Source organism: Suncus etruscus, chromosome 19, assembly GCF_024139225.1.
Source record: "Suncus etruscus isolate mSunEtr1 chromosome 19, mSunEtr1.pri.cur, whole genome shotgun sequence".
Classification (NCBI taxonomy): Eukaryota; Metazoa; Chordata; class Mammalia; order Eulipotyphla; family Soricidae; genus Suncus; species Suncus etruscus.
The window spans coordinates 6,506,481-6,531,626 of record NC_064866.1 but is presented as its reverse complement, the minus strand read 5'-3'; the positions used below and the strand labels follow the sequence as shown (position 1 = coordinate 6,531,626).

Genomic DNA, 25,146 nt, shown 5'->3' with positions numbered 1-25,146 from the left:
TTGCCTTAACCCATTAATATAGATTTTATTTTATTTTTTGGATTTTGGGCCACACCTGGTGATGCTTAGTGGTTACTCCTGGCTGTGCGCTCAGAAATCGCTTCTGGCTTGGGGGACCATATGGGACGCTGGGGGATCGAACTGCGGTCTGTCCTAGGTCATCTGCGTGCAAGGCAAGCGCACTACTGCTGCGCCACAGCTTTGGCCCCTAATATAAATTTTAATACTAGAGCTTTCTCAAGACTCCTCTTCAAATACTCATCACTAAGCAGACACATTTTCGGAATCAAAGCTCTGCTTCCTTTCCTCAGTATAGAAATAAAAAGTGAGTGTTTTTTCTACTAAGCAATTAAGATGTGGGATTTAAGGACAAAGGTATCAAGATGGCGGAGCATGAAATAAACTTAAGAGACTCTATTTCAAAACTCTTTTATTTTATCACTTTCATATCCTGAACCAAACCATAACGTGTACTAGGAAAAATAAAATGGTGATGGGAAAAAGCTTTTTTCTCTTTGGGAATAGATAAATAGCAAGGTAACTCGGGAGAGTGGGGAGTTATATACCAAAAAGCAAGAGATTAAACTACCCCTTTGATCTCTAAGTTCCAGTGGCATAGTTCCCTCCATCTCTGTGGCAAACAGAGAGCATTACTCAGTAGAAGGAGAACTTTCCCACCACTATCAATATGGCCAAGCTCAGTGCTTAACCCCACGTACAATCCGTGTGACTCACAAGAGGGGCACCTGAGCTCGAGAGTGTAGAAGGCACTTTGTTTTTAATTCTGTTTCTTCAGGATTTAGGAAGGGTTGGTGTCCTCTGGTAGGCTCACATCATACTGGCCGCAGCTCTAACGCACTGACTGCAGAACGGAGGAAAGAGTCAGAGGGCCACTGTCCTCAGGACGCTTCTTGACAGGCTTTGCCCATCCGTCCATGTACACTCAGCCTTCTCATTAAACTTCCCACAGCATGACCAGTGGGGACGACCTGGGTGGCCTCTGTGTCCATGGCCGCAACCTAAGTACCCACCTGTATGGTACAAAGAGGGGAAGAGAAAAAGAACCATTAGAGCCTAGAAATGACTAGAAGTGAAAACTTTTGGGCAACATTTGAACTCATGGATGTGGCAACTATAAGAAAAGACTGGTGAGGGGCTGGAGAGATAGCACAGTGGTAGGGGCGTTTGCCTTGTATGCGGCCGACCTGGAAGGGACCTGGTTTGATTCTCAGCATCCCATATGGTTCCCTAGCCTGCCAGGGGTGATTTCTGAGTGCAGAGCCAGGAGTGACCCCTGAACACCACTGGGTGTGGCCCAACAACCAATCAATTAATAAATAAAAAGTTAAAAAAAAATAAAAAGAAAGACTGGTGAGAAGAAATGAGTGAGAGAAGAAATATCCATGGGCTCCTCTTTTGATAAAGATAAGTTTGGGTTCTTCAAAGTTATGTTAGCTAGTTCAAGTACATGAGTCAGTTTGTATTCTAACTCTAACTTAACAGCAGTAAGAGAAAAAGTAACATGCTAGAAAGAAGTAAGATGACAAATCCTGGAATGCTGATGTAAAAGGGGGTGCATAAATCTGTCTTCAGGTCCAACAAGAGCAGAAGAAAATGACAGAGTAATTTTTTGTTTGTTTTTAGGGTCACAACCAGCAACGCTCAGGGGCTACTTCTGGCTCTGCACTCAGAAATCGCCCCCAGCAGGCTTAGGGAACCATATGGGATGCCAGGATTTGAACCACTGTCCTTCTGCATGCAAGCAAATGCCTTACCTCCATGCTATCTCTCTGGCCCAACAGATTAATTTTTAATAAAGTAATTACATCTTGGCTGGAGTAATAGCACAGTAGTAGGGTGTCTTTTTTTTCCCCAGGTTTGATCCCCGGCATCCTATATGGTCCCCATGCCTGTCAGGAGTGATTTCTGAGTACAGACCAGAAGCAACTCCTGAGCACCACCTGGTGTGGCCCAAAAAACAAAGCAAACAAACAAACAAATGAAAAGAAAGTAGTTAGGTCTTAGGGCTGGAGTGATAAAGTACAGCAATAGGGCACTTGCCTTGCATGGAGCCAATACAAGTTTGATCCCTGATATCCCATATGGTCCCCAGCCCCTCCCACACAGGACTTATCTCTGACCCAAAAAAGGAAAAAAAAATGATATTTCTTGCCAGATCTGATTCTGTCCTTCAGTCTTATCCCTTTTAACCCTTCATGACTTGTTTGTAATTTAAGGTTTTATTTTATTTTGTTTTGGTTTTTGGAGTCACACCTGGCAGGGCTCAGGGGCTACTCCTGGCTCTGCACTCAGAAATCGCTCCTGGAAGGCACAGGGGACCATATGGGGTGCTGGGATTCGAACCACCATCTGTCCGAGGTCAGCTGCATGCAAGGCAAACACTCTACCGCTGTGCTATCACTCCAGCCCCGGAATTTAAGGTTTTAAATGAAGTGGACAGATTGACATGTTTTACACTGCTCAGGGTCCTGGGACATTTCAGACAGAAATAAAATATGTCCTAGGAGAGCCTAGGGCTTCGAAGACAGATGAACTGCATCAAAACTGGAAGAACTCAGATCTTTAAAGTCTGTTATTTCAATTTTTAAAACCCCTTTATACACAGCTTTTAGGGCTGTGGTCTATTTCTGAATGCCCAATCCTCATGGATGTGCAAATGACTGGGAGACAGACTGGGAGAGGGTCCCCTTTACCTGGCATAGTGCCCCCACAGGCACAGCGGGCATTTTTCTGGCCTCCACTGGAGCAGAAAGAGCAGCAGTGAAACACTCCGGGGTGTGTGCGCTGCTTCTTGACATTCACCGTGAATGGCGAGCCCTGTTGGGGTTCACACCAAGAGGGGAGCATGGTGAACAAGGAGTCAATGGCGCTTATTTCTAATGGGTCCTGCCCCTTTGGCCTTGTGCAGAGTGGGAGCATGGAAACCACTCTGGAGACCACCGGTCAACCCCTTCTGTGCCTGCCTCCCCAATGGCAGTCTTGAGTTTCTCCATCCAGCTCAGGAGCAGCTACCAGGGCTACAGCTGTAGGCTAGGTTGACATATCTTCAGGTCCTGTTTCTCTCCACCAACTCCCTCCTCCTATCATACAATAAATTGTACTTTTCTCCTCTGTCCTTGATTTATCTGCTCCCCAACTCCTAATTCTCCAGTAGAGGATATATTCATAGATGGAAGAAAGGGTAACAGAGTGGAGTTCAAAGTTCTCAAATTAATAACTCTCCCTTCTTGGCCTCTTACTTATATCTTTTGTTTGTTTGTTTTTGAGCACCACTCAGAGGTTATTTCTGGCTCTGAGCTCAGAAATCACTGCTGGCAGGTTCAGGGGACCATATGGGATGCCGGGATTCAAACCACCGTCCTTCTGCATACAAGGCAAATGCCCTACCTCCATGCTATCTCTCTGGCCCCAAGTTTATATCTTTAATTATACCAGAGAGCCAGAGTGATAGTACAGAGTAGGTTTGATCCCCAGGACCTATACAGTCCCCTGAACCAAGAATGATACCTGAGCCTGGGACCAGGAATCTGCCCTGAGCACCACTGGGCGTGGACCCCCCAAATCAAAATAATGATTACAAAGGACATCTTTTAATCTCTAATTTCTATCCTACATTCAACAAATAAACATTTAGTAAGCATTGCCATGTGCCACCTATTGCGAAATTATGGTCAGCAAAGGAAAGAAAGGAGACAGTCTGGCAACTTTAATGCTTTCCCATGTTAAACCTTCCTTTATAAAAAGTTTACAGTCCATTTTAAAAACAATATAGAGTTCAAAGGCATTTGAGATCTGTCTTTTATAGACACTGTGTATTTCAGCAGGTTTTTTATTTTGTTGTTGTTGTTATTTTGGTTTTTGGATCACACCCAGCAATGCTCAGGGGTTACTCCTGGCTCTGTGCTCAGAGCTTGCTCCTGGCAGACACAGGGGACCTTATGGGATGCCAGGATTCAAACCACCATCTGTCCTAGATCAGCTGCATGCAAGGAAAATGCCTTACTGCTATGCTATCGCTCCTGTCCCATATTTCAACAGTTTCGATTTCTAAGACTAACTGGATAATCCGAATGCTTGAACATTTGGAAGAAAAGTAAAACCAAAGTGCCAAACTCAACTAAGCCAATATGGCTTCCTGTCACTAGACACACAGCGTGTGCAGAGTGAACTTTTCTGATGCACAGACCACAGTTTAACTCTAACATATCATGAAGCTACGTGGCTGCATTTCTCTTTTGAAGGAGTTGTCTATAAAGTTATACCCAGGGAAGCTGTGTTCACTGAAGATTCAGTGCTCAGAACTGAGTTCAGTGTCATGGTACAACTTGGGTCCAGCAGTGCTGGGGAAGCCACTTAATCACAGCAGATGGGATTGCTAGGAGAAGCAGCACATAGTACCTGGATCAAACACAGGAACCAGTGCTGGAAATGTACTCCAGCCCATGGAGCCGCCATCTTGGCACCTGTGTTAGTCTTTATTCCCCGCAACCCCCACTAGTTGGGGCACATCTCTGACAAAAGAACGTCAACAGAGAGATTCTGCTAGATATGTTGAATATTACCCAACTGAAACACATGTAGTTCTCTAACAAAAATTGCAGCACTTTACTGAAGAAGCTATGTAGTAGCCATGGAAACAGGCAAGCATAGAGATAGACCCAGTAAGAGCAGATTATTGGAAAGAATAGTAGAAAGAAGGACACCTCTTCCAATAGTATACCATAAGCACAGCTGGCAACCATGATAGAGATTCTATTTCTTCTCTGTAGGATTGGAGTAGGTTTGGGCCACACTCAACAATCCTCAGGGCTAATTCCTGGCCTGTGCATCATTTTTGGAAATGGTCAAGGGACCAAAGGCAGTGCCAGGAATTGAATCAGGGATGGCTGTATGCAAGGTGCATGCCTTCACCGTTGTAGTCTCTCCAGCTTCCAATTCTATTTCTGGAGTATGGTTACTTGACTGCTGGTAGATTGCCTTTGTGATCAAGACATAGTTTCCAAACTGAAATTTTCCAGGGAAAACGATAAATCTAAGAATGATTGCCAACAGGTGGAGTAAGAATATAAGATCGAGTCATCTGTATCCTCCACTGAGAATAATAAGAGTAGCATTTGGGTCACTGTTAAGGAGTAAGAGAAAGTACTTATTCCTCTACAACTGATCCTCCAAGAATGTCTCCATCTCCTGAGATGACAGAACCAGGGTGAGAGAAGGAAACGAGCCCAGGAAGTATGTGTACTCACCTGCACGTGTTGATCTTTGACCTGGACCATCACAGAATATAAACCAGCCTCCGTGGGGATATAGGAAATATAGTATGTCCCATCTTTTTTATCTTGAACCACTGTTCTGACCGGACTGGAGCTAAAAGGAAAACAAACAAATCAACAAATAAAACACTGCCTGCCTCAATTGTCCATTAGTTTAGGAATTAATTCTATACCATTAAACTTACTATCAGGCTGAAGCAATATAGTATATTGGATAGGGTGTTTGCCTTGCGCATGACTGAATCAGGTTCAATTCCAGATATCCCATCTGGTCGCCAAGCAGTATCAGAAGTGATTCCTCTGTGTAAATCCAGGTTTAAGCCCTGAGCATGGCCAGGTATGGCCCCAAACCCCACAATAAACAAAATTTACTATTAGTCATGTTGTCCAAGCATGATGTCTCAAAAATTCATTTTACAACAGAAGGGGAAGAAATAACCTGAATCTGTTGTTTAGCTGGATTCTTTGACAAGATTACCAAATTCTCTTCATTCTGTTGTGTTCCCCTATTCTTTGGGTGCCTCCCAACACCTCTAATTCCAGAGACACACACATCTGCCCCCAACATTCCTGAGCAGTTTAATAAGGCTAAACTTTGGGGCCAGAGAGATAGCACTGTCCTTGCATGCAGAAGGACAGTGGTTCAAATTCCGGCATCCCATATGGTCTCCCGAGCCTGGCAGGAGTGATTTATGAGCGGAGAGCCAGGAGGAACCCCTGAGCACTGCCAGGTGTGACCCAATAACCAAAAAAAAAAAAAAAGGCTAAACTTTGAGCAGGGTACGGATCTAACACAGAATATTTTCAGTTTGTTCAAAGCTTGGAATGAAGATTCAAGTCTATGGAAAAGATCTTTGCAAGAGAATAGAATACCAGGCATACAACCCTCTCAAGAAAAACCAGCTTCTCACATCAGTTCTTTGTTTCAAATTTTAGGTGCTATTGTGGCCCTGCTTGGTGACACATGTGGTGTCAGAAATTAAATTGGGGTCAGCCATATGTAAAGCACGTGTCTTAAGCATTGCAAAATCTCTCTGGCACATATTCTGGATAAGTGGTATCAAAGGAGATCAGGAGTAACTGCTGCAGTGACTTCTCCACTCCTGTCAATTCTCTCGCCTCACATTTCATCAGCCTCAGGTTGTGAAATACAAACCTGTCTGCCTTATCTTTAGGGGTGACTGTGACTTGAACATTGTCTCCGCCCCTGACCATGTTCTCTCCTGCTGTATCCTTACAAAGCAGTGTGAAAGAGGCTGCCTGCTTTTCCCGGGCTCTGTGGAGATCTGCAGAAGAGAAAAACATTCAACCCTTATCTCAAAGGCCACTTGATAGCAGCTACATCCCCACAGCAGGCACAGGTGGCCCTTTTACTTTAGGAGAAAAGGTTCTGTACTGTGGTCATCTCTCTTTCCCCCTTCTGTCCTATCTCCCAGGGCCGAGCATGCGGACTCCCTCCTATGGAGCTTGTTTTTCTCTCAGCCAGGAGTTTCTCTTGTATTACACAGAATAATGCACCTTCACTTTGGTCCTTAGAAAGCTTTGAAAAGACTCAAGATTTGAAAATGACTTCAGTGTGCTGTGATAAAAGCTAGTAACTCCCAAATTACTCTCTGTGAGCTACAGGTCCTGCTGGAATAGACAGCGGGCATGGTTGACCAGTATGAATGCTTCTCACGGCTAGTTCCTCCCACAATATGCTTGTGCCAGTGTTAGTACATTCAGTAGTTATAGCCTCAGTTCAGCCTCAAAGCAAGTTTCCTAACCTCAGGTACATGAACTACTAGTAAGTCTGTAAGAGATCTAAACAGTCTTCTAAAATTAAATGCCTGGGAGCCAGAGCAGTGGCACAAGCCGTAGGGCATTTGCCTTGCAAGAGCTAACCTAGGATGGACCATGGTTCGATTTCCCAGTGTCCCATATGGTTCCCCAAGTCAGTGATTTCTGAGCCATAGCCAGGTGTAAACCCCTGAGCGTCACCGAGTGTGACCCAAAAACCAATCAATAAGTAAATTATATGCCTAAATAAATGGCTGTTTCTTAGGAAGAGATCGTTCTCAAAGAGATCTATGACCTTGAAAGAGTCAACAATTCTTGTCAAGATGACTCTTTGAAACAATCTTCCAGTAGGAACTGAATCTGAAATGTATGTTTGAATGATGTGCTCCCTTTAGGAACAGAACACTGGTCAGCAAATCCCATTTTCCCCTACTAAAATGCCAACCATATTTTTATCAAGGTCAGTGATGTAGAGATAAAACTAGTCCTCACTCCTCTGAAAGTTGCTTCAGAACCTGCGCCATGTTTTCTGCCTGAGAGTTTATACTGTTGGTAGTTCCTGGTTTTCTCACCCCATCCTCAACAATAGCCTCACCCTGACCTAAGAAATGAAAAATGAAAAGGCCCAGTGAGGGGGTCACTGTTGGTGAGATTTGGTCTTGCTCTCTTCCTTGTCCATCCATTAGCAGGGAATCCTCCCTAAAGGAACTCACCCTAGTGGGAAAAGCCACACATGCTCCATCAACCCCTATGTCCTGGTCCCTCTTCTCCTAGTAGTGATTGGGCCAATCCTTCCTACCTTCGCCTATAATGACACACTTGGCTGGGTCCACCTCCTTGGTGTTGATGATCCCATACATTTCATAGCCATGGCACCGGCCTGCTTTCTCCTCTGGAACGAAGCTGATCTTATCGTTCACTCCAGGCTGTGCGCTATATTCAACTTGGTTCAGTTTTGTGAGTCGCTCTACCACAACCCCTTTGGTGACGAGGATCTCCAGGTCAGAGCCACTGGCCAGCAGATGTTCCGTGAACTCCACACCAGTCCGCATGTCTGCCAACAGCTGCTCCAGCTGTGCCTTCTGCAGCTGCAGGGAGTTTTCTTTCTGACTATGAATGTCTTCCAGCTGCTTCAGAAGCCTGTCTCGGTGCTCCCCAATAGCTCTGATGTACCCCTCCGAGAAAGTACGAATATCAGCTGCCACGGCATCCACTCGATCCTGGAGAGCTCGACTGGACCCTTTGATCTGTGCAAGTGCTTCTTCCAGGGCGTCTACATGAGGGTGGGTGCCTTTGAGGAGGTCCCGTACAGACTCCCCATGCTTGTGGATGACGTTGCTGGTGAAGTCGTAGGGGTGTTCCCGGTGCTCCCCCACCACACAGTCCCGGCACACAGGCCTGTCGCAGAGCTCACAGAATAGCCTCAGCTCCTCAGCAGGGTGAACAGGACACAGAATGGGCTTCCCAACTCGGCTGTAGTCTTTCAAGTCTTTGAGGTCTACCATGGTATGGAGAGTTGTCTTCTTCTGACGCCTAGGGGTAAGCAAAGTCAGAAAAAGGCAATCAGGGAAGGGTCTAAAATGGTGACAGATTTGGCAATTTAAAGACCAGGGGGCTCTGAAGACTAATCTGAGTGCAGTTCCTTGCTTGAACCTCCTACTCATTACAAGGTCCTCTGATTCCCAGGTGAACAGCCTTTTGACTGTTGTAGACAAGTTGCTAATACACTAAGGCTCTCTGGCTTGGGACATGGCTTTGGAACAGGTCACAATGTAAAAAACTATGCATGACCTGCTCCATCCTGGAACTTTCTCCAGAGAGTTCAGTGGGCAAGTTTAGACAAGATGCACAGCCAATTCCTACAAGTAAGCCAGAGGTGAAAGCTCGGTGAAAACCAATATCAAGAGACAGATGGGGCCAGAGCAGTGGCACAAGCGGTAGGGGTTTGCCTTGCACACGCTAACCTAGGATGGACCATGGTTCAATCCCCTGGTGTCCCATATGGTCCCCCAAGCCAAGAGCGATTTCGGAGCGCATAGCCAGGAATAACCCCTGAGCGTCACCAGGTGTGGTCCAAAACAAGAGAGAGAGAGAGAGAGAGAGAGAGAGAGAGAGAGAGAGAGAGAGAAACTCTGCCACACAACATAGCAATACACAGCAGGCAATCAAAAGACAGTTTTAAAAGCTGACTTCCATAGAGGCTAGGGCAGTGATCCTCAAACTTTTTAGACAGAGGGCCAGTTCACTGTCTCTCAGACTGTTGGAAGGCGGGACTATAGTAAAAGCAAAAACTATGAACAAAATCCTATGCATGCTACATATATCGTATTTTTAAGTGAAGAAACAAAATGGGAACAAATACAATGTGTGGCCTGCGGGAGTGATAGCACAATGGGTAGGGTGTTTGCTATGCATGTGGCTAACCTGGGTCTGATCCGCAGCATTTTTTTTTTTTTTTTTGGTTTTTGGGTCACACCCAGCAGCGCTCAGGGGTTCCCTCTGTCTTTACACTCAGAAATTGCTCCTGGCAGGCTCGGGGGACCATATGGGATGCCGGGATTCGAACCAAAGACCTTCTGCATGCAAGGCAAACACTTTACCTCCATGCTATCTCTCTGGCCCCGATCCCTAGCATTGTATATGGTTTCCTGAACCTGCCAAGAGTAATATCTAAGTGCAGAGCCAGGAGTAACACCTGACCCACTGGGTATGACTCAAAAATACAAACAAACAAGTTGGTATCCACAAAACTCCCTCAGCCCTCCTGTGATCCTTTTGACTAGTGCCAACATCACCCAAAGTAGCAAACTAGTTTTCCTTGAACTATCAACATGATTAGAGTGAAATCAATGGTAAGTTAAGTTCAAAGCACTCTTGCTTCCCCTTAACTGTACACATCAGGAGAAATCCCTAGGAAATTATGGTACTGTCCAGAGTTCCCTGCTTAACACTGGAGCTATTTAAACTTCTGTGACTTTTTTGGCATCAAGAGAATCTCTGGAGCGAAAACAGAGTCAGCTGTTTAGCTGATAACAGACCATCTGAGGAATCATCACATAACTTCAGGTTAAAAATAGAAATATTGAACACCAACATAATATCTTCTGTTGGTAAGGTCAGTAAGCAAAGGAAAAGCAAGACATAACAATTTTAGACTAGCTCTAGAAGCTTGGTTATTTTATATGCTGATGTCCTGGAATGGAAGAGAGGGTTAACAAGGGAACAGTGATTCCTATGGCAGCTTTCAGCACATATCATAGAAAATACAAGGTACATCTCACTAAGTAATGCTGGCACAACTGTGCTTGGGAATCCTGTCCAAGGCAAAGGCTGGGGTAGAGTCCTGCAGAATGGAGTGGTAGAAAGAGCACAGAACACAAGTACAAGCTCAGCATTTTAAACTTGAGTCTATGATGCACTTACCAGCTTGGCAAGAGACCTTAACACATCACAGAATCCTAAACTTAGCAACATGGCAGGGCTGAACGCATGCCTCCTTTTGCAGAGAGTTGCAAAGATCACCTGGGCTCTGTTCTCCACATATTCCTGTCAAGACCCAGGACTGTTATTCACTATTTAAGGATGAGCCAAGGAATCCTTCGCTGTGCTTTGAACACTGAGAAAATACTGTTTAACCCTATGGGCATAATATGAGACTAATATCTAACAGTGATCTCTAAGAGGACTTATAATCACATGGCAGATTGCTCTGTGGACCTGCCATGGCCATTTGAGAAAGCTTCTCTTCCCATCTGCTCAGCCAGGGAAGATTATTTTGTTTTTTGTTTTTGTCTTGATGCCTCCTTTGTACTCTGGCTCCTGCATCACACCCCTGGGGATAGCCCCTCATTACCTATGCGCCTGGCAGCAGAAGTGACAGAGATTGGCTTTGCAGGTATGACATCTCTTCTCCACTTCCCTGTCGCTGCACAGGTCACACACCAAGCCCTGGCCTTCCCCGCGCAGACTCTGCAGCATCACATCGTTCATGGCCAGGTGGTCTATAGTCAAAGCCTTCACACCACCTGTGGGCAGGTCCACCTGGGTGTCACATACCGGGCAGAGGATACCCATTTGCTGTTGCTGCTGCTGCTGCTGCTGTTGTGGCAGACTGAGGGGCTTCAAGTCCTGGCATAGAGACTCCTCTGAAGCCGAATCAAAATCTCTTTTTCGGAAGTCCAGGACTGAGAAAGGTTCCAGCTCCTCCAGGCACTGGGTGCAAACGGTATGCAAGCAAGGCAAGAGCCTGGGGGCTTTGAAAAGCCCCATGCACAGAGGACAGTGGGTCTTGGCCACCACATCTCCCAGTGGGATCTGGCTGGGCAGTTTGCCCAGGAAGGCCAGCAGGGGCTTCTTTTGTTCAGACATGCTCTCCCTCCTAGGCAGAACTATAGGAGTGGGCCACTGGGCCCACCCAAAGGGAACTTGGGCAGCACCAGAGAAGACCCCCAAGACCATGCAAAGGACAGAGGAGATGGAGGAAACTCCAGGACAGAGCCAGCTACAGATCTGCACCTAAGGGACCCCACTGCACCCCAGGATCCCATACCAGGCTCACCCCTTTTCCCCCCTGGATCTCCCCAAATCCTCCTCCCAGGACTAGGCTTACTCCAATCCTTTCTGCACTGCCAGGACCCTCTGTGGCTACATCCCACCCGCCCCCCGCTTCCGGTCCCAACCCCAACAAGCAATAAATGACACCCCAGCTCCAAAATGACAAAGTCGGGGGGGGGTCTCTCGCTCCTTCACGGTCCAGGCCTTCCGAGAAGAAGAGCAGGCGGCAGCCCTGGCGCGGCGATGGGAATGACTGGCCTGCCTGTTCTCCACTGGCTGCCAGTTGCCCTCACTGCGGCTTCAGAAAGCGGAAGTCTTGGCCCCGCCTCCCTCTAAGCTCTCAACCAATAAGATCTAAGTATTTCCTCTGAGAGGGCGGGTCTCGCCTGAGTGACACTACCGGGAGCCAATAGGCTTTGAGGATTCCACAGCTTCGCCATTTTTTTTTTCTGCCAGGAGTGGGGAAGGCCTCTGCTGGATGGACGGATGCATGGAGGCTGGGCTGCTGGGGAGGTGGGGAATGGCCTGGCTGTCTGCGGCATTGTGTAGTCAGCATCACCCTTTTATGGGGAAGGTCTCTCTCTAGGGCTGTGACTGCCAGAGAGGCCAGAGGACCATTTGAAAAATCCCCTGGAGAGATGCCCATGTGAGCCACCCAAATTGGTTGCACACCCCTTGGGAACTAAGAGGTGGTGAGTGGAGCTGTCTGTCCCCCCAAAAAAAGCTCAGCCTTACCCAGTTTCTGTCCCTGGCATCTTCTTATGATTATACCTGCCAGGTGTAATTCTTGAGCACAGCGCTAGGAGGAAGCCCTGAGCATAGCCAGATGTGGTCCAAAAGGCAAAAACAAAACAAACAAAAGCAAATTTAAAAAAAAAACAAATAGAGGACTTGATCATCCAGGTTATATTAATAGTATATAAAGAGAACTAATGATACAAATACACCAAAAGCATTATTTCATGTTTGTCAAAAATAACAGAAAGGGGAGAGTAGAATAATGCCAGTGATTCAATCCTGGCAGTGAATTTAGGTCATCCAAAGATATTTTAAAATTACAAGGTTTGGGTCTTACCCAAAAATAATAAATACAATTTCTGGGGAGAAAAAAAAAAAAGAAATAGAAAACTCAGCCTAGCCTGAGTTTCCTGGGAGTTGGAGAATGAGGCGTTTCTTGGTGCCAGATGTCACCTATCCCCCAGCATAGGCCCTTCCCTTCTTGCCATCCCAGGTTATTTCAGTTCTAGAATCTTTACAGGCCTAGAATTCCCCTTTACCCTAGAATGTCCTTTCTAGAACATTCTAGAAATAGAAGTTCTGGGCATTTGGGGTGTGTGTGTGTTAGGGCCCATCTCTCTAAACGCTGATCTAGAGTCCCTATTTAGAACTCAGATTCTTTTGGTAATGGCCAGCCTATATTGTCTCACAAAATCTGGGCAAAGGGTACAGACAACCTAAGGAATTTGTGTGGATCATCTGGAATTCTATAACGGTCATAACAGTCGGTAATGAGGGACCCAAGACTGGTCACAGTGGGATAGTGAAAGGATGTCAGAAGGAGAAGCTCACAAAGTAACTGAGATGAGCTCCTTTGACTTCCTTTACTCTGATTTGTTTGTTTGTTTCCTTTTAGTGACTTCCCAGGATTCTCCAGACTGTACCATATGGAGATTTTGGAATACTTGGGTTTTCCTATCTGTGTCCCCAAACTTCCAAACATACTCATACTCCAGCTCTTTACTGTCCACTTGTTTCCCCATACCTCATCACTTCAGCCTATCTACTAGGCCTGAATCTGACTGCTGAAGACCTTCCCTACTCATTGATGTCTTCTTTACCTATTTCTTCTTTATAACCTAAAGTACAGAACCTGCGTTTTAAGAAGTGAAAAGATGGTGAAAGAAAAAAAAATTGAAATAGGAAAACTTAAAAACTAGAAATGGTTAGCCATTTCCAAAATTTGACCTGAACAAGTCATGTGCCACTTTATAAAAAAAATGGCACAGTTTCCAAAACTCAACACATCTACAAAGGTCTTAAAATAGTCCTTACCTAGTTTTCTTTAACTTCTTGTGCTTCTCCATAACTATTCATACACAGAATCTGCTTTTCCCACTCTCAGGTTTTAGAGCAAACCACAAAACTGTGCATGCAGGCTTCAGTCTGCTATATATTCTTCCTCAGAGCTTAGCCTTAACATTCCTTTTGCTTGGCATTGTTTTCCTTCCTATCTTATTCATGCTCTATCAGATTTCCCATGTAAGCGTTACAATCTTCTCTCACTTAAGAAGTAGTTTCTAATTTACACATGCATTATCTCATTTTATCTTTTTCCCCTTCTCAGGGAATTGCAGAGGAGCAGTCCAACTCATCCTCTGATATGTGATGGTGCCAGAGATTAATTAAGATCATGTGGCAGACTTAAAACACTGAGCAATCTTACAGGTCCTTTGTCTAACAATTCTGCAAGCAAATAGTTTTAGGGAGGTCTATTGGGATTGTGTCTTCCTTCCTTCCTTCCTTCCTTCCTTCCTTCCTTCCTTCCTTCCTTCCTTCCTTCCTCTCTTCCTTCCTCCTTCCTTCCTTCCTTCCTCTCTTCCTTCCTCCTTCCTTCCTTCCTTCCCTCCCTCCCTCCTTCCCTCCCTCCCTCCCTCCTTCCTTCCTTCCCTCCCTCCCTCCCTCCTTCCTTCCTTCCTTCCTTCCTTCCTTCCTTCCTTCCTTCCTTCCTTCCTTCCTCTCTCCCTCCCTTCCTCCCTCCCTCTCTCCCTCCCTCCCTCCCTTCCTCCCTCCTTCTCTCTCCCTCCCTCCCTCCCTCCCTTCCTCCCTCCCTCCCTTCCTCCCTCCCTCCCTTCCTCCCTCCCTCCCTCCCTCCCTTTCTTCCTTCCTTCCTTCCTTCCTTCCTTCCTTCCTTCCTTCCTTCCTTCCTTCCTTCCTTCCTTCCTTCCTTTCAAATTAAAGTAAAAAGTATACATTGTTGGATTCAGTGTAGTCAATTCTCAGCATCTTTCTTGATACAGCATATATAGTTACTCAGAAATATGGAAAGAAAGTCTGATGACCAGCTTAAGGTAACATGTCTGAAGCTGAAGATTCCACTCCTTTTTTCTTCTCAACTTCTCAAGTACCGAATCTTTTTATCAACTGATCAGACAATCTTTAAGAGAGAGAGAGGAAGCAAGGCTATATAGAGAATGCCCTCATTTTGTGCTGAAAAATCTACAGTTTGGGGCCTGGAGATAAGTCAGTGATAGAGTCCAACCCCTACATGTTAGTGATCCTAGCAGCTCTTCTATTTGGGATCTGTATGCCATAACCCCATATACTATCCAGGATGAGTCCTATAGCCAACAAGTGTGTGTGCACCACAACCAAGCGTGCAACCTCTGAACCTAGTTTATTGGGACCCTGATCATCCCATAAATGACAGCAAGGGAAAAAATAATCTTAGGATTTATTATATTTCTTTTTTCACCTCTATTGGTTGCCTTTCTTCTCATCTCAGGTTTAACTACTCAAAACTTCGTTTGCTTCTTGGCCCAATATTTTCTGCCTTCTAAAAATTGTGTAGTGCTGAGATTTTTTAGTAGATCTGTACTATCTTTGTGCTCTATTTTATTTTGGTTTTGTGGAGAGCTATGATTGTACCCTGAAGAAGTGAATAAATCCTTCCTTACTGGGGCTGCCTTTCAACTTTTACTGCCCTTTGTGACTTTCATTGATACATTTCTCAGAATGTTTAATTTCTTCATCATCTCCTTTATTCACCAGCGTCACTATCACCTTTTTATCCCTTCTTGTCAATTTTTTTATCCCTTCTCAATTAAAATATGTTTGACTTCTTTCATACTGAAGCTTTTCTCGGGTGGATTATAAGTGACCACTCTGGCCTTTTCTCAGTATGTGATTTTTCTACTTTTCATCATCATTGCAGACATTAAATCTTCTGACAATTATGTATATTCTAGAAATCATTTCCCAGGGCCATATTTTCAGAACTGATCTCTCCTATGAGTTTGAGTCAGCTATAGATTATAAAACTGCAAATCTAAATCCCAAATAGGTCCTTCTCATCATAAGCACTGTGTATCTTTACTTTAATAATTTTTATTGTGATCAAAGTGAAGTCTTTCACAGTAATATTTAAGGTACATAGTGACAAAGAATTAGGGCAATGTCCACCATCAGTATTGTCCACCCTCCACCCCTATTCCCAGCATGCATCCCATACCTCCCCGCTTTACCCCATGGAATGCAAGTGTTAGAGGTCTCCTTTGTGTATAGCTTGCTGTAGATTAGGTGTCCATTCTGGTGTCGTTGACTTTGGGTTTGGTGCTTAAGTCTGATCATTTTTTATTTCCACTCAATGTTCATACGACTGTTGTTCCTGGTACCATCCATCCATTTTTTTCCCCTCAAGTTATGAGGGAGAACAAGATGATTCAAGTTCTGTGATTCTGTTGGAAAAAGAAAAGAAAGAAAGAAGAGAAAAAAAATGCTGGAATGAGGAATTCGTCTAGAGGCTATAAATATCAATTTAGAAGAAGAAAGGACAAAAAAAAGGAAAAAACAAAAATGAAAATAAAACAAATAAAAAAACAAAACAAAACGAAAAAGCAAGCAATGACAAAAAATACAGCAGCAGTAAGCAACAACAAAAAAATCATCACCAAAATTACAAACACATGAGATAAAAGAAAAAAAAAAATAAAGAACTGGAGTATCATATATCTTAAACGTGCTTGCTTGCTTGCTTTTTTGCTTACTCAACTACTCTGAATTTTCCTGTTTCATTTTCCTAAAGATATTATCCTATTATCTCTTCCTCTTGCTTGACATATGATCATGCTCCTGGCCTCATTTCCCTCTTTCCATATCTAGGCAGATACCAGTTTCTTTCCATCCCCACTGCCAACAAGGACTGCATAGAACTGGAGGAGACTACCTGACTGTTATCACCTGCAGCTGAAAACATTTTCATTTGTCTTTCTTCATTTCCCAACCAGTCCTGTACAGTTTTTCCAAGTAATTATAAAAATGGAATAGAAATCTTCATTCTAAACACTTTAGTTTCACTATCTCCCCAGGATAGTATTTGGATCGTGTAGTCGTGTCATAAAATGTCTTCATTTTTCCTAAACATTCCTAACTAAGCATGCTTCTTGATTTTTGCTAATTTTGTTCGAGAAAATTTTCCATCTTTACTATTCAAGTTCACCTTTCCTTCTATGTCATAATTCTTCAAACTCTCTTCTTTTCTCACCATCTAAACCCAAGATTTACAACCCAGTGATTCTCTCTATATTTTCACTTTTTAGTTTGCACTATAGTATGCTATATGCATGTACAATACGTTATATAATACTTGTATTATACCCACATTTGTTTTCTCTTTTTTATGATGAAAACTCCTTTGACTACAAAACGACCAGATATCTAGCAAAGATTGGTTAGAGAGGAAGCAGAGAATGATGAATATATCAAACAATGGAGAATGAACAGCACAAAAGGCAACCAAGAATTCTGTGTATTGTGTAGACTGTAACTGATGGGGGATGAACAGAGAAGATTCTGAGAATTTCTGAGAATTAAGTAAGTTTTTTTTTTCATACATGCATACTGGCTCATTTCTTTGAGAATCATAGGCAGCAAAACAGTCATGAGTTGGTAAAAGTGCATGCCTGCCTGCCTGACTGCCTGCCTGTCTGTCTCTGTCTCTGTCTCTCTGTCTCTGTCTCTGTCTCTCTCTCTTCACCCCTTTTTACTTTTAGGCACCATGGTTTTCTATTCTATTACTTCCTTTCAATTCCCAGTGCTTTTATCCAGAGCAGTAATTTCCAACTAATATTGTCATAGAGTTCTCTTTTCTATCCTAATGGCTCTTACTCCTATCATTTCTATTGTTTTTGGGTATTATTCTCATACCATGGTGGTTTTTTGTTTGTTTCTTTGTTTGGTTTTGGTTTTTGGCTCACATCTGGCAGTGCTCAGGGGTTACTCCTGGCTCTGTGCTCAGAAATTGTTTCTGGCAGGCACGGGGGACCATATGGGATGCCGGGGTTTGAACCACCGTCTGTCCTGGATCTGCTGCATGCAAGGCAAGAACCCTACCACTATGCTATCTCTCGGGCCTCTCATGCTGTTTTTTCTTTTAACCTCAAATGAGTTCGATCATCCTATGTCGGTCTCCCTCTGAATCATTTCACTGAGCATAAAACTCTCCATGTACATCCTTGCATAAGTAAATACCATGCTTTTATTTTTTTCTAACAGCTGCATTATATTCCATTGTGTAGATGAAACTATGGTACAGCTGTACAACGTGGTCTATGATTAACCTTCTAGTCACAAATGCAACAGCCCTTTCTACCCAACATATGTGACCTCCTACAATGTCCCACATGATATACTACAATGGCTCCTATTACACGTTTTATGTTCTGTGTTCCCATTTTATACTTGCTTGTCTAAATTTGTCTTCTCTCCTCTCTAAAATTTTTTTCTCCCATGCTTTTTACCTCTCTAACTTTTAAATAAGCATAGTATGGCTTAAAAAGGTTTTAAAAGGGGTCAGAGATCCCTCCCTCCCTCTGTCCTCCCTCCCTCCCTTCTCTTTTTCTTTCTTTCTTTCTTTCTTTCTTTCTTTCTTTCTTTCTTTCTTTCTTTCTTTCTTTCTTTCTTTCTTTCTTTCTTTCTTTCTTTCTTCCTTCCCTCCTTCCCTCCCTCCCTCCCTTCTTTCTTTCTTTCTTTCTTTTTTCTTCTTTCTTTCTTCTTTCTTTCTTCTTTCTTTCTTTCTTTCTTTCTTCTTTCTTTCTTTCTTCTTTCTTTCTTTCTTCTTTCTTTCTTTCTTTCTTTTTCTTTCTTTCTTTCTTTCTTTCTTTTCTTCTTTCTTCTTTCTTTCTTTCTTTCTTTCTTTCTTTCTTCTTTCTCCTCTTTCTTTCTTTCTTCTATCTCTCTTTCTCTGTCTCCTTCCTCCTTCCTTCCTTTCCTCCCTCCTCCCTTCCCTTCCCTTCCCTTCCCTCCCTCCCTCCCTCCCTCCCTCCCTCCCTCCCTTCCTTCCTTCCTTCCTTCCTTCCTTCCTTCCTTCCTTCCTTCCTTCCTTCCTTCCTTCCTTCCTTCCTTCCTTCCTTCCCTTCCCTCCCTCCTTTCCTCCCTCCCTTCCTTTCTTCCTTTCTTCCTTTCTTCCTTTCTTCCTTTCTCTTTTGGGTTTTTGGCCACACCCGTTGACTCTCAGGGGTTCCTCCTGGCTATGTGCTCATAAATCACTTCTGGCTTGGGAGACCATATGAGACGCCAGGGTTCGAACCACTGTCCATCCTAGGCTAGTGCACACAAGGCAGATGCCTTACCGCTTGCGCCACTGCTCTGGCCCCAGTATACTATCTTTCTGACCCCTGTTTATTTTTCTTTTCTTTATAGGAGCCACACCCATTGGTGCTAGACCACACCTGGTGAAAAAAAAATAAACAAAAAAAAGGGGGCCAGAGCGGTGGCGCAAGGGGTTTGGCATCTGCCTTGCCACACCAGCCTAGGACAGACCGCAGTTTGATCCCCCGGCGTTCCACATGGTCCCCCGAGCCAGGAACGACTTCTGAGTGCAGAGTCAGGAGTAACCCCTAAGAGTCACTGGGTGTGACTCAAAAAACAAAAAAAATTAAAATAATTTTATTACGACACCATAATCTACCAAATTTTTCATAATACTGTTGTTCCAGGCACTACATGTTCAAATACCAGTCTCCCCACCATTGTGACCTTCCATCCACTAGTGTCCCCAGGGACCCACCCACCACCCTAGCTTGCCCCTTTGCAGGTACAAATAACTTTACTTCATATTGTTTGTTACAATGGAATGATCAGGGCCCGGAGAGATAGCACAGCGGCGTTTGCCTTGCAAGCAGCCGATCCAGGACTTAAGGTGGTTGGTTCGAATCCCGGTGTCCCATAGGGTCCCCCGTGCCTGCCAGGAGCTATTTCTGAGCAGACAGCCAGGAGTAACCCCTGAGCACCGCTGGGGGTGGCCCAAAAAACAAACAAACAAACAAAAAACAATGGAATGATCAAAATTTGTCAAAACATTGTGCCAATTGGAAATGATTTTATATCTCTTCATTGAGTTCTTAATCATTTTCTGAAGAGTTATAGGGTTGTGGTTGGTTCTTTTGTTTGTTTGTTTGTTTGTTTTTGTTTTTTGGGCCACACCTGGCAGTGCTCAGGGGTTACTCCTGGCTATCTGCTCAGAAATAGCTCCTGGCAGGCACGGGGGACCATATGGGACACTGGGATTTGAACCAACCACCTTAGGTCCTGGGCCGTCTGCTTGCAAGGCAAACGCCGCTGTGCTATCTCTCCAGCCCCTGGTTCTTCTTGATCCTTCTGGGTTATTGTTTAGGATCAATAAATGAGTTTGGTGGCTTTTTATGTACTTTTTATGTCATATTTGCTGTGCTCCTACTGGGCTGACACTACTATGACGCTATAACTTTTGAGGTTACAAGGGGCCGTACAGCCAAGGATTTATAAATCTGGAACCAATTTGGTGACTTGGCTATTTTTTAAGGTAAAGTTATGAAGCTGGGCTGATACTGTCTGAGGGTGTCAGGTGAGCTTTGGGCTGCTGTGCCTTTAGACTAAAAAGGGAATCTGCCCACGCCATTCTCAGAAGGCCCCAGAATTTTCACCCTGGACCAAACTTCCTGGGAAGAGTGAGAGATTATTCATTTCTTTTGGCGCATAGTAGGGAAACTTAGTTGCTTCTCTGTTGGGAAGATGTGGTGTAAATGGGTAGAGGCTGCTGGGTTTTCCAATGGCAAGTTAGTGTTGAAGACTTGTCTGGCCTTTTTATATGAGTTCTCCAGAGTTTTAACCTATAGTCTGGTCCCGCCTGAGAAAGTTTAGTTGCTCATGTTTTTTGAGTTCAGTTTCTGTTGGACGGTGTTGGGTGTTGGGGTGGTGGGTAGGTGGTGGAAATCTGCTCCAAAAAATGCTTGATGAGTAAATAGATGGCCGAGATTTCATGTACAACGAAACAATCATTACAACATCATTTTTGCCTTCTGATTTTTTCAGAGCAAAATTTCTGAAATGGCCTGTGGTGCCATCTAGTGGAAATATATCTGCAATAAAAGTTGCTGAATAGCACCTGTTGTTTATACTTTGAACATGGGGAAGATTTTGGTCGCATTCATTACGGGTGCTTTGATGTTTACACACACACATTTATTCTGCTCGGGAGATTATTGTAATTGTGATATTCTAGAAGGATCTAAAGTCCCTTTCACTGATCATTTGTGGTAAGTGGAATGAAATAGCTAGAATGAGCTCAGCTCTGGAGCCCTTTTTTGTGTAACTGTTTTTAGAAGATCAAACTAACTCAAAAAGAGACATTATTGGTTTCATTATTACTCAACTCCCCCATCAGAAAACTCCACTGTCATTCAAGGACTTTCTCAGCCAGGAATCCAAGGATTCTCTAGATGATCCTATTTGGGAGCTGGTAGAGCCCGACCAAGTTAATTTGATACAAATAGAAGCTTTTCTCAGACTATTCATACCATATTGTTTTCTATATATCTCTTTGTGAAATGTTCTTGTTCTTTTTTAACTTTATTTGTTTATTGATTGATTGATTAATTGATTGGTTATTGGGCCACACCTAGTGGTGCTCAGGGGTAACTCCTGGCTTCTGCACTCAGAAAATGCCCCTGGCGGGCTGGGAGACCATATGGGATGCCAGGAATCCAACCGGGTCTCTTCCAGGTTGGCTGCATGCAAGGCAAACGCCCTACCACTGTGCTATCTCTTTGGCTCATGCTTTTGTTTTAAATCTAGTAATGAAGCTCATTATTAGCCCTCTAAAAATAAATGATTTATTAATGACTCATATCAATAATAAATCATGCCAATAAATAAGAAATGATTTATTTTAAGTACCTGAGTATTAATTTGCTCATTAAAAATTAATATGGGTTTTTTATCATAGGTGATAGGAGGACAGGAGATGAATAATGCTGAGGAGAGGGACCTCATTTGGAATATTTACATTAAAGCTACTCAGTCTCGGGGCCAAAGAAATAGCATGGAGGTAAGGTGTTTGCCTTGCATGCAGAAGGAATCGCGGCATCCCATATGGTCCCCCGAGCCTGCCAGAAGCGATTTCTGAGCTTAGAGCCAGGAGTAGCCCCTGAGCGCTAAGGGTGTGACCCAAAAACCAAAAAAAAATCCAAAACAAAACAAAACAAAACCTACTCAGTCTCACATAGCCAAGACCTAGAAGTTATTATCTTCCTCTCATCATGCATTCTCACCATTCCTCTCACCATTCTCACTTAGAAGTACATTCGAGAGATTTTTCTAATGATCTACACAACATAGTAATTTCATGCCATTTTAAGCTAAAAAGTTAAAGGCTCTTATATGATGTAGATATTTTATTTTTTCTCTCTATTTTTCCTTTTTTTAGCTACACCCAAGAGTGCTCAGGGTTTACTCCTGTACTCGAGGATACTTGGACTGGGGCACAAATGGTACTGGGGATCAAATCCAAGTAAAGCTAACGCCTTACTTTCAACACTATCTTGCTGGTTCTGAAGAGATGCATTTCAAGTGATCCATGGCCTAGCCTAATTTTCAGCAATGATTAAAAAGAAAACAAAAATCCTCTAGAAGAGATAGTGTAGGAGTAAGGCATTTGTCTTGTCTTGATTGCTTCCTGCCACTGCATATTTCTGGTCTCTTATGCACCACCAGGAGTAGTCCTGAGCCAGGATTAAAACTTAATCACCAAGGGTACGGTTGGCCATTACAAACAATCAAATAGGAAAAAAAAGATAACCTTACTGAATCAGAAGTTGTTTCCAGCTGTTGGCCTTTAGGAGTAAATGCAAAGTAAGAGTGAGTAAATGACTTGTTCAAGGTCATGGCTAGTAAGCAGTAGACAGAGTTGGAACTCTATCAAACCCACTGGATTATCACTCTGGTGCCTTATCTTTATTCTTTTAATTTTTATATATCAATTATCTGTAATATAAGTTTCCATTCCTGAAAGCATCCAAAATAAAGATGAGGAAAATACAGGTGAAAGATGTAATTGCTAACCCAGAGGGAATAGCTGGTAGACCACTAATAATTTCAAGAGAAGGTCACTGCAACATAAGGGCTGTAATATTTCCATTAGAATCACTGGAAACTGATTCTAGCATCCAATCATAATAAGTCAAGAGAGAAACCAAAATATTTAGCATTTTAAGTGGTTCCAAATGGTTCTGATGAATAGCAATATTTGGAAGTCTAACCCCCTATATTTGCCTTTATACTACAATAATCATTAATCGCATTTTAATCCAGGTCTCAGTCCCTGGATTAGTTTTCTACTAGGGCCTTCCTTCTTTTTAATATCAAAGCTGCAGAACAAGTAAGATTAAGTCCAGCTCTGGTCACCAAAGATACTGGCACTGTGTTGAACCAAAAGAAAGAAGATTCAGCAAAAGTCATTGAGTTGTCTCTGAAGGAGAAAAGACAGCAACCAATCACCCTTTCCACTTTGTATCCAAGTATTTCCAATATCTTAACAAGCCACCAATACAAAGGCAAGAAAGGCCAAGCTACACAAGACTGAAACTGCTGAAGATAATAAATGCTGAAGATAATTCACTCTGGAGATATCATTACAGTTCTTGATAATAGTGAACCCCACATGTTAAAAAGGAGAAGCCCATGAATGTTTGATTTTTTTTTCTAATTTTGTGACCACGGAACCCAGTTGCTGAACCAGAAATTATCAAAACAGAGAAGATGGAACAACTCAGTGATGGTGTTCAGGTGGAAAGAACAGAACCAGAGGCAGAACAAGGCTTAGCTGTGAAGATAGAATGAAAGGATCAGTTGCCACTGATGTCGCAAAGCACAGATTTCACTGTTGATGAACCAAATCATCCGGTTACTCCATCTTAAAGCAAAATGTCACCAGAAGTTATCTTTCCTTGAAGAAAAACTGAGAGACACTGATAGGAATCTCCCAGAACTCTCAGAGCTTAATGTTCCAATAATACAACGATGGAACATTCAATATATAATAACTTAATGATTACTGAGGCAATGTATGCAGAATAACAAACTAATGAACATAACATTAACTATAACATAATAACATACATAACATAACTAGAACATAACATTAGAGCAATTCTCCCATGTTTCTTAGGTGTATGCAAGTCTGTCTCCAATGCTTAATTGGCTTCAGGAAATGCACAGATAAAACATTTCTAGAGCTCTAGTCTTCCTTAGAGAAAATGTCTTTATTATTTATTTATTTATTTATTTATTGGATCACACCCGGCAGTGCTCAGGGGTTACTCCTGGCTCTACGCTCAGAAATTGCTCCTGGCAGGCTCAGGGGACCATATGGGATGCCAGGATTTGAACCACCATCCTTCTGCATGTAAGGCAAACGCAATCTCTCCGCTATCCTCCATGCTATCTCTCCGACCCTAGAGCAAATGTCTTTAAGCCAACTAGAAGTTTGATGATCTACAAACCTAAATTCTTTCTAGTCAGCAGATTCAGGTTTCTTATACCTTATTCTTCAGTTATGTTCCAGGAAATACATAGCCCAATCAGACTTCAATACAAGTTCTGCTGTTGCTGTCACTACATACAAGAACTTCCCCCCAACTCCATGTCAAACTTCATTTTAACAATATCAGCACTGCCTCAATAGGAGGCAGTTGACAGCCATATTAGCCATTGCCAGCACATCTTTAGACTGTTCAGCTACAGGATTTGGGCATTCTCTATAGCACTAGGGACTAAAATGCCTCTGGCAGTGTAATGAGGTTCTTTAATATCTTTTTTTTTCCTTTAATATCTTAAGATGATTTAATCCTCTGTGTATAGGAATCTGTCATGGTCACCAAGATCAAATATTTAAGAAAGTAGAACGCTCTTTGATTTGCAGTGACTTTTTTCTTTTATTTAAAGATTCTATCCTCCCTTTCCTTCCTCCGGAGGGATGAAGCCACTTAAAACATTTAATTCCTTTTATAATATGAAATAACGGAGACAAAATTATTCATTGCATGAAAGTTTCTGGTGTTCAGGGAGCCAATTTTACAGAAATTGTCATGGCCAATATTTTATACATTATGTTTTTATAGGTGTATAACTTCATTGGTGTTCATTTTATTTGTTTTTTTGGGTCACACTTGGTGGTACTCAGGGCTTCCTCCTGGCTCTGTAGTCAGAGTTCACTCTTGATGGGGTTTAGGGAACCATACATAATGCTAGGAATTGAACTTGCATCGGCCATATGCAAGGCATATACCCTGCCCCCTGGGCTATCCCTTTGGCCCCTATCGCTGGTCATTTTGAATCACAGCAATTAGGTTAATATATTGCAAGCTTACCTTAATCATGAACAGTTATTGATTTTCCTAATGCTTTATAAATTTAAGATTCAATGTTTTCTGCAAAAGAACAAAGTTGTAGCATATTTACATAAAGCCATTATGTTGGTTCATTTTCA

At 43.1% G+C, this 25,146-nt stretch overlaps 1 protein-coding gene across 1 annotated transcript; it reads right to left on the bottom strand.

Annotated features, from left to right (window-relative positions):
- Positions 1-417: 417 nt before the first annotated feature.
- On the bottom strand, positions 418-11,932 carry TRIM45 (tripartite motif containing 45). Its single transcript, XM_049765914.1, has 6 exons — positions 10,927-11,932; positions 7,873-8,606; positions 6,451-6,580; positions 5,268-5,388; positions 2,715-2,838; positions 418-1,031 (listed from the first exon to the last, which is right to left on the bottom strand). The coding sequence occupies exons 1-6, from the start codon at positions 11,529-11,531 to the stop codon at positions 883-885; spliced, it is 1,863 nt and encodes a 620-aa protein (XP_049621871.1). The 5' UTR covers positions 11,532-11,932; the 3' UTR covers positions 418-882.
- Between the last annotated feature and the right edge of the window lie 13,214 nt (positions 11,933-25,146).

What these genes read in the sequence shown, in the direction of transcription:
- TRIM45 (XM_049765914.1), bottom strand. Translation starts at nt 11,531, where the DNA reads ATGGTCTTGGGGGTCTTCTCTGGTGCTGCCCAAGTTCCCTTTGGGTGG. An exon ending in CCTAAAGATAAGGCAGACAG is followed by an intron (nt 5,389 to 6,450) that starts GTTTGTATTTCA and finishes TTTTCCTTTTAG; the next exon opens with CTCCAGTCCGGTCAGAACAG. An exon ending in TCAAAGATCAACACGTGCAG is followed by an intron (nt 2,839 to 5,267) that starts GTGAGTACACAT and finishes GAACCCCAACAG; the next exon opens with GGCTCGCCATTCACGGTGAA.